Consider the following 9,904-nt stretch of genomic DNA (forward strand, 5'->3'; position numbering starts at 1 on the left):
TTGATGCAATTGAGGCGTCATGGAGCATTGGCAGCAATCAGCAGTTGATTCATCCATCCATCCAACCATCCATTTTCTGTACCGCTTCTCCTCACTGGAGTTGCGGGCGTGCTGGAGCCTATCGCAGCTATCTTCGGGCGAGAGGCGGGGTACACCCTGAACCGGTCGCCAGCCAATCGCAGGGCACATCGAAACAAACAACCATTCGCACTCACATTCACACCTACGGGCAATTTAGAGTCTTCAATCAACCTATCACGCATGTTTTTGGGGATGTGGGAGGAAACCGGAGTGCCCACTCAGGCACGGGGAGAACATTCAAACTCCACACAGGCGGGGCCGGGATTTGAACCCAGTCTCCAGAACTGTGAGGCAGATGTGCTAACCAGTCGATTAGTGCCACCACAGTTGATTCACTCCCAACTGATTTGCAGTCTTAAGGAGAACAACAATGATGTCAGCTATTAGAAGTTGAGCTAGATACGGTACACAATGGGACAACACCAGGTGCAGCATCTTTCTACTCTACCATTAAGAATAAAAACAGTTATTGGTCAAAAACCCTCATTAACACATAACCTAAATTAAAAAAAAAAAAAAAAAAGTATTGAGAAAGTTAATGGCTAACAAGCAAGCTAGGATTGTTTTCTAAAAAATCTTTTCAAAAACTAAGAAAAAGAAAAAGGCAGTCAGACTTTTGCAACTTTAATTCTTCATTTCTAAACAAATGCAGGTAACAAACCAAATGAGACACCATAAATGTGACAAACCATGTGTTAAACATCAGTTGGACCCTCTTTTATATTGTAAATGCATATAAATCTACAACATTGTGTGTGTGTGTACTGTAAATACACGTATATTTTCACACATAAATGCTGCACGCAAAATGACACAAACGCAGAATCAGCAAACATCAGACTGTAAACAGAAACAAACGTATCATCCCCTCACTCTCTTTTGGCATCTGTATACCAAAACGTTAATTTCACGGTGGAAGCTGCCACACCAAAAATGTTTTTTTCATTATTGGTGTCAGTTAAACATTCATGATTTTGTAATCCTATGGCTGACTTTGGAGGTTAGTTTTTATTTTGTTGCTCTCTTTAAAAGTATTCCAATTCAAAATAGAGACAAGGCTAAAACACACCACTCAAATAGAGAATTCAATTCAATAAGTGCACCAGGACAATAAAATCTGTGATTTCAAAGTGCAGATAGGAAGTATGAGCAATTGTGCAGAAAAGTGCCATTATCATTCAAAGTTACCATAGAATGATGATCACCCAATGTGTGTGTGAGGGGTGTGTGTTTTTTCTTCTTCTCTGGCTTTTCAATGTAAGACTTGTGATGAAAGAACACATTCCAGTTCAGCTCACGAACCACAAATAAAACCGACACAATTTTACCTTCAGGGGAGTTAATCAGATAAGAAGAAATGCATTCTATGTTTGACAGATATCCAAGGATCTTCATCCATTCTGCCCATCAATTCCCAGTTCTGTCAAGTGAAATGTGTTCCCTCTTTATTTAAAAAAACACTAAAAAAAAATGTAGTTTAAAGCGTCAGCATCATATGTGCTTGAAGTTCTGAAAAGTGCGTAAATATAATAAAAGACATAAACAGGAATTGGGGGGTTTTACGTTGATGCATTTGGATGGTCCTCGGTTTTTTGTTTTTCTTTTGGTTTTTTCCCCAAATCCACACAGGATGATTGGTGTCCTCATAGAAGTCTTCTCGTGAAGACATGGTAATTAGGGTTTCGGCAGCCGCTTCGTCCTCACAACTCCAAACAGTTGAGTGTTTATTTCCACGCGAAGGATAGAGGGAATTCCCATATTGCCGTCCAAAGTTAACGGAAAGCGATGCGAAGGAACGTCCTACCTTATTTCATTTGAGTCCTGCCTCAGTCACATTGAAGATGCAGCTTCTTCGCTTGTACCACTTTGGAGGCAGTCTTTAAGACCTGACAGTTGAAGGAAGCACCAGGATGAGGATCCACATTGCTGTCTTCTCACACCACTGGAAGGCAAACAAACAAGTCCTGTTTCATAAATATTACAATCTAAGTCAGCTTGATCCATGGAAAATCATCACTGTTGTAAAACTATTTCAAAAGGGAATCTGACTCCAATTTTCTGGAAAAATACATCTTTAAAGAAAAACGTCAGAGGACAAACTGTAACCCTGGACTGTATCTTTGGCTTTTGTGTTTTCGCAAATGACCATACAACCGGAAATGGAGCTTATGATGATGTAGGAAAGTCGGCAACGTCCACTGACATTTTGGGGGTCGGTGCTCTAGCCGGAGAAAGGGCACCCATCTCCAAAATTATTCTTACAATTAAGTATGTAACTAATGTATTTATTTCTGTTAACACAATCAACACAGTCAGTAATACAACTATTGGCAAAGGAGATGAAGGGAGGCTACAGTGGATATAAAAAGTCAACACACCCCTGTTCAAATGGCAAGCTTTTAGAATTAGAAGGAGAGGTGATCTATCAATTTAATGATTTCTGTCTGTTTAAATTCATCCAGGTCATGCTAACCCCCAAATACAATTGAAGTGTAATTAACTAACCAATTATTGAATATAATTTGTTAAATGTATATATAAAAAATATTTATATATATATATATATATTATTTTTTTTTTTTTAATTATGCTAACTGTTAGTATCATTAGTCAGTGCTTTCTGGTCCTGTAAATGTACACATAAAGGTGAACAAAAATGAGGTACCGCTTTCAGAAGGATAGCATGGTGCTCTGTGCTTCTGCGTGTAAACAGACTTTTCTGGGATGAAATGATGAGCGCGTCTCCTCTTTCTGCATTCCTGCCGCCACCAGCAACTGGAGCAAGAAACAATGAAAATGAGCCCTCGGTCAGTATATATATATGTGTGTGTGTGTGTGTTTTTTTTTTTTTTTATAGATAAGAGAGCATACATGCACTCTGCTTACTTTAAAAGTGTGCACACCACTATGATGAGGACGCAGCCAATCACACACAAGACCAGCACAGTAGCGACAGTCTGCTGATGGTGGTTGGTGGCCACAACAGCCAGCAGGTCTGCATGCTCGCACCTCATCCCAACAAAGCCACTATGACATCTGCAACATGAAGGTAAGAAGGACGAATTGGAATTTCCTTATATCCCACTCAAAACACGGTATGTCTGAAACACATTCACATGTACGAATACGAAAGAACAGACCTGTTATCAATATTACATTTTACTCCAATAATCAGTGAGCCAATTAAAAAAAAAAAAAAAAAATGACACAATGTTGGGTTCTGACCCTAAATTTGGGAACAGCTATCCTGGACAATTACAAGATCCTCCCCAAAACATTCCCTATGAATTCTGGTGACAATCCACACATGGACGAAAATGTGAAAAACTTTCTCTTTCCCCTCTCAAATCTCTTTCTGTCCGACTGCATTCCCAATAAATATCCATCACAATACAAATAAACACCTCAATCTAAACCACTCTAGCACGCTACTGCTAATGGCCACAGAGTGCTGTAACCGGGCTACAAGGATACTATGGTCCACCGTATCGATTGGTCCAGTTAGGTCCATCCTCTTTTACCCAAATACTCCTCTATTTGCAACCTCAAAATCCTCAGTCACTTCAGTTGCCATGTTAACATGGACTAGCAGTGACTTCTTCTGTTTAAGTCCTGCAGTGTTTGAATTTACGGTCATTGGTCCTTTTTTTGTTCAGGCAATCATATCGACATATCGGTCCTTATAAACAGCACCGCTAATTGGTCGTGTTAAGAGGAAAGGTATCTTCGAAAGGACTCAAAGTCTTAGAAAATTGTATTTGAATCTACTCACATGCATGCAGGTGTCTCCTCCAATATCAGGAAGCGACATGTTCCATGGAAACAGAAGTGGCGGTGGGAGTCGGGACAGTCATCGAAATGAGAGCGAACAGCCGCCGCCACAAACTCTGATTGAAAAAGTGATGGGGAAAAAAAACCACACATAATGCACAATGTCTGTGATACTAGTGAGATACAAATGAAATCAGTATCTCTAATTGCATTTTGACAGACAACAGTCAGTGGCCCAGGTGAACATCATGAATGTAAAAATAGCCAAAGGCTGAGGATGCAGTGGCCTGAAGCATTGTAGTCGATGTTCTAAGTCCTAAAGCTGACACCCACGCCACCCACCGTGGGACCGTAGCCTTTTGTTCCCAATTGCCACCACACTACCTGGGAGGGACAATTACATTGGAGATAAGTCATAGATAACAAAAACAACAACAAAAAACTCTGTATGAGGGGCGAGGAGAGGCCGCTCTCCACAAACGAGAGCTTCGTTTTCCACCCAAACAATGGGACAAAAACATCCGATTATGTGAACGCCTCGGCGAGGGTGAAAGTTTAACATTTTTTTTTTTTTTTACTAGTCAGCCGTACAGTCAGATAAATTCCACCATGGCTGACTCAGACTGAAGTCAGTGTTCTGCAAGCAGCCAAACAGATGCCACAGTGTTAAGGTTAGCTTGAGTTTTGCTCACACACTTCCATTCTATTCTGACTCTAAATGAGGTTTTGGAGCACAGCCTACATTCATTGTTTTCTGCTGTCGGGCTTCGTGAAAGCCTCCCCACCCCTCTCCTCTTCCACACCATTTTCACAGAGTAAGGAGAGGCACACTGGGACAGGATCCATCCAGCCTCTGGGGCAAGCGAGGTGCTACCCGGCTCATCTTGCAGCGGCTTTTGTGTTGAAAAGGCAGCTCATATTAATGCCCCATAATTGTTGATGCACCGTGAGGCTAAGAGGATCAATTAACTATCAGCATGCGACACATTGTCTGCTTCCAGTGGATTAAAAAAAACAAAAAAGAAAGGAAAAAAAGTCTATACAGCCCTGTTCAAATGTCAGGATTTTGTGATATAAAAAATAAGACTGAGATAAATCATTTCCCCCAAAAAATTCCACCATTAACGTGACCTTTTAAAACACAATTTGTTTAAAAGTAAATATAATCAACTGATCATGTCTTTCCTGCAAAGACATGAATGTGTATATGTTCAGAATTAACCAATCACATTCAAAGTTGTGTTAAATGGGAGTCAGCAAACTCCTGCCAGCATTCAGTGCCTCCGATTAACCCTGTATAAAGCTCAGTTGTTCTAGTAGGCTTTTCTGACATTTTTTGTAGTCACATCTTACCACCTCCACAGCATCAGAGGGATCTCATTTTTCAAGGGTATCAGTCAGAAGATGGGTACAAAAAGAATTTCCGAGGCCTGAGATATACCATGGAACACAATGAAGATATATAGCACAACAGTAACTGGATGTCCCTCCAAAATTGATGAAAACACAAGAAGATGGTAATAGCATCGTTCTTTGGGGCTGTTTTTCTTAATCTGTAACTGGGTTCTTAGTCAAGGTGGAGGCAATTATGAACAGTTTCAAATACCAGTTAGTGTTCAGGTTTCTGTTGAAAGCAAAAATATGTCAGGAAAAGCCTGCTACAACATCTGAAATTGAGTTGGGATTCATTCAGAGGCAATTTCAATGGTGACAGGTGTGTGCTGCTGACTGCCGTTTAACATGAGTTGAACAGGATATAGCTCACATTAATGCTGGAAGAAAAGTTTTGAAATGATTTCTCTTGATCACATTTTTTTATATCATAAAAACCTGGAATTTGAACAGGGATGTGTCGAGTTTTTATATCCACCGTTTGCTTCAATGAGGACCAGACATCTGAAATGAACTGAAAGCTCGCGACGGTTTTGAAACTTACTTTTCACTGGATGGATGTTAGAACTGGTTGTGGTTGTAGTCACTGTTGTAGAAGAGACTGTTGTAATCAGGCTACCGGGGACTCCAGAGCTGCTGGCTGAGGCGTACGCAACCAACGTAGGCTTGGTAGGAATGGAGACGGTGGTGTCTGAACGACTCGCCTCTGTTCCAAATAAAAGGTTGGAACCTGTAGAAAGGAAAAGAAAGGATGGGTTGAAAAACAGCCACAAAATAAGTGTTAGTCTCTAAGTAAGTTCAAGTAAGTATTGTATGTTCCTTGTTAATTTTAAAGACTATCCACACATTGATTCGCATTAAAAAAAAAATCTAATTATTTCAATGTATTTATTTATTTAACACAGGATTTCATCAGTTCAATCACTACACTGTGAATTTTTCTTTCCACCTTTGTTGCAGGATGCCTGAACCTAAAATAACCTGTGCTGTCATTGGTTTGCGTTTCGGTGACTGTTAGTGCAGCCAATGGCCAGTCCACATATTAACCAAATGATGTGGAGCAGCCAGGACAGACACGTGTGTCGTAAAACCTTTGTCACAAAGCTGCCACTGTTGCAGTCAATTCCAATTCCGGTCACTATGGTCGTCATCATCATCATCATTTCTTTTTTTTTTTCTTTGCTATCACCCTTCTGTGGTGGCAACACAAAAAGCCAGAAGAAAAAGTCAAACACACTACCGGGTAGTGGTAGTGCAATACTTAATGTTACCCTATGTTGCAGTCAATAAGTTAAATCTCGTCCAGTGGAATCTCTCACATCGAATAACAGGGGTGAAGTTTTTGCACTTAAAGTCTTGGGGTTAAACATTTTCCATGATTTACAGTTTTTAAAATAATATATATTTTTTTTAAATACAGGATTTGCACCCAAATGTTCTTCAGTCCTCCACAATGTTAAGCAAAATCGTTTTGTTTCTGTGCAGTAACACATACAGCAACATTAGGGAAAGACAATGAAAGATAATTCTTGCAAGCTTTGCAAGTGGAACCTACAATGGATATAAAAAGTCTACACACCCCTCTTCAAATGCCAGGTTTTTGTGATATAGAAACAATGAGACCAAGATAAATAATTTCAAAAGATTTTCCTCATTAATGGGACCTGCTATCTCACCTGGATAAATCATTTGAGCAAACAAAATTAATTGCACAAATATGCACACCCTCTCATCACTGGAGTTGTGGTTGTCTTCCGAATCGACCAATCACATTTAAACTCATGTTCAATGGGAGTCAGCAGCACACACCTGCCACCATTTAAAGTGCCTCTGATTAACCCTAAATAAATGTCTGATGTTCAGTTTGGCTTTTCCTGACATTTAGTTTCTTTCTAGCTTTTTGTGCTAACACTCACCACTATTTGTAACTGTTCATAATTTTCTTTGCTTTCTTTGGCGAAGGTACCAGTTCCAGCTGACGTAAAAAACAACCCTCGAAGCATGAAGATGCCACCACCATGCTTCACTGTAGGTACAGTATGCTGTTCTTTTGGTGATGAGCGGTGTTGTGTTTGCGTCAAACACAACTTTTGGAATTATAGCCAAAATGTTCAACCTTGGTTTCACTGGCCCACAACACATTTTCCCACATGCGCTAGGGAGACTACAAGTCTGTTTTTGCACAGTTTTGAAATCAAGGTTTAACTTTGACTTGTACGGGTTATAGGACACATTGATGGTGGAAAAAAACATCCATCCATCCATCCATCCATCCATCCATTTTCTGAGCCGCTTCTCCTTACAAGGGTCACGGGCGTGCTGGAGCCTATCCCAGCTATCATCGGGCAGGAGGCGGGGTACCCCCTGAACTGGTTGGTGGGAAAAAAACATTGGAAATTATTTCTCTTGGTCTCATTTTATTGCTTTACAAAAACCTGGCATTTGAACAGGGGTGTGTTGACTTTTTATATTCACGATAAGGGAACCTCTGACAACCTTTGTCCCAAAGGGAAATTGATCATGCTCTCTCCCTCTTGTGAGCAGACTTACTTCCAGTCGCCGAGGTGTTGAGAGTAGCGGTGGCGTCAACGGCAATGTTGCCTTCGAGGGTTGTTGAGGTGCTCTGCCCTGCTCCTAATGTAAACAGTGTACCTTTGGCAAAAGAACACACACACACAGTCCCAATATGGAAAATCGAAAGATATCACAACAGATCCCTGCAGGAATATATTGAAAAGTTCACTGAAAACTCACTAGTAAGTACCGTACCACAGACATAGTAAAAGTAAAGTAGTAGAGGAATATACTGTTAAAAGTCTGCTTCACTCAATTATATGTGAGCGAATCCCCTGAACAAACTATAGCACAAACATGGAAAAACAGGTGACACAATACCTGTTATTTTTGTCAAATAACCTGAGGCTCGTAGTAAGTAGACCTTCATGATCATGTATCCTGTTCAGTGTGATTTGATACTTTATTGGGAGATTGGGAGACCATCAATACAACAAACGGGGTCAAGCATCAGCTAAAAGGATGAGACCGAAGCACTAAAAATACACCAAGGCCTCACACGCCATCTCAGCTAAACCAACACATGGAAAAAATAATTTGACCCAACACAAAAAGACAGAAAAGGGATTTTTATTTCCTGTATTTCTTGCCTCACAAATCCATACAATTGAATGAGATTCAATAAAAGAATCACATTTTTAAAAAATGTCTTTACAAAGATAATCAAACGCAGTTCTGATTGACATCAGGTATTATTTTAATTGTCATAGTGAGGGGTTTCTAATATTTTGGTAACCTTTTTAATCTATAAATGAGAAGGGATAAATATAAACACCTAACAATACAATGCAGTGCAGTTTGACAACCACAATAATATACATATAGTTAAAAATAATAATTCCCAAATTGTCATTGTTTTAGTAAAACCAGAATTGTTAATGTAGCTCGTGTTTTGGATCTGACAGTGGGTGTTTAAAAAAAAAAGTCACAATAATATTCTAATAATATCCAGTTGATTGCTTTAAAATTTGTAATTTGCACATGTTAACATTTTGCATGTTTAACAACAACTTTGACTTTAAGGTAGGCGGGGAGGGGGCAAATACAAAAATCGCACACTCACCGCTAATGAGGAAAATCACATCCCATAATATCCGAGTCATGATGACAGACCAATTGTGGTCTCAACTTGTCGGCCAGTTTGAGCGAAATGTGTGCTTGGAAGGAGCACTTGGGCTTCCGCAAATCAACATTTAAACTCGCTGATGGAGTGTGTACATGTATGTAAATATATCACGCCGCGAGGAAGTTTTAACGAGGGAAAGCATGGACTGAGCTCTCGCATGATCTTTAAACATGAGTGCGTTCAATTGAGGCAACCAGTGGAAGACCCTCAGAGGCGGGCCAATCAGAGGTGAGGACATTAGGAGGGGGGCACCTAATTGGTCACTCCTTTTACGTCACAAATACGAGAAAGCCACGCCCTCCACCGTAATGTTAGCGTATCATTTATTTCATTATTACTATACTATATTATTATAGATTCGTGAAACATTTGGGAAAATACTTTTCAGAGGGCAAATTCCTGCCTAATTTTTTGTATCAAAAATCAGTTTCTTTGTTTCCTGAATAATGATATAATAATAATATTAGTAATATTCTAGTTTCCAGAGATGGTTGAATTTGGGGTTTTCGGTGGCTGTAAACTATAATTATCAAAATTATACATATATAAATACAAATTAATGAAATATTTAATTCTGAGTGTGTGTACTGCATCTCTCTGATATTAGTTTCACTTTTTGAAATGAACTACCTCAATTAAACTTCTGATATTCCTTTTTCTTCTTCTTCTTTTTCAGGTGTACCTGTAAAATTGGAAAAACAGAAAAACAGTGACATCTGCCGGATCTATCAAGATACTGCACATCTACCACGGTCATAGGCCATGTTTTTTGGGGGGGGTGAATTTTGATGTGATTCTGAGCATGGCCCCGTCGTCAGGATGATGCCGCTCAAAAAGTTGAATATCGTGGAAAATTTTCATTATGTCAATTTAGAAAGTGACATTCTAAAAGTATGCAGACTCACTACACACAGAATGAAATATTTCGTGATGTTATTCTTTATCATTTTGCTAATTAAC

General features: G+C 39.5%; 1 protein-coding gene across 1 annotated transcript; it reads right to left on the reverse strand.

Annotated features, from left to right (window-relative positions):
- Positions 1 to 679: 679 nt before the first annotated feature.
- tgfa (transforming growth factor, alpha) lies at positions 680 to 9,155 on the reverse strand. The gene is made up of 7 exons (XM_061784921.1): positions 8,882 to 9,155; positions 7,795 to 7,896; positions 5,789 to 5,974; positions 3,854 to 3,968; positions 2,968 to 3,117; positions 2,747 to 2,856; positions 680 to 2,023 (listed from the first exon to the last, which is right to left on the reverse strand). Exons 1-7 carry the CDS (start codon positions 8,919 to 8,921, stop codon positions 2,016 to 2,018), a joined length of 711 nt encoding a protein of 236 aa, XP_061640905.1. The 5' UTR covers positions 8,922 to 9,155; the 3' UTR covers positions 680 to 2,015.
- Positions 9,156 to 9,904: the final 749 nt, after the last annotated feature.

The sequence above is a fragment of the Phyllopteryx taeniolatus genome, chromosome 9, assembly GCF_024500385.1.
Source record: "Phyllopteryx taeniolatus isolate TA_2022b chromosome 9, UOR_Ptae_1.2, whole genome shotgun sequence".
Lineage (NCBI taxonomy): Eukaryota > Metazoa > Chordata > Actinopteri > Syngnathiformes > Syngnathidae > Phyllopteryx > Phyllopteryx taeniolatus.

Bases quoted from the DNA above. Each gene is read 5' to 3' on its own strand.
- tgfa (XM_061784921.1), bottom strand. From the start codon at position 8,921: ATGACTCGGATATTATGGGATGTGATTTTCCTCATTAGCG. The intron at 7,897-8,881 runs GTGAGTGTGCGA...CTTTTGCCAAAG, and splicing joins TGTGATTTTCCTCATTAGCG to GTACACTGTTTACATTAGGA. The intron at 3,969-5,788 runs GTAAGTTTCAAA...TTTTTCAATCAG, and splicing joins TAACATCCATCCAGTGAAAA to AGTTTGTGGCGGCGGCTGTT.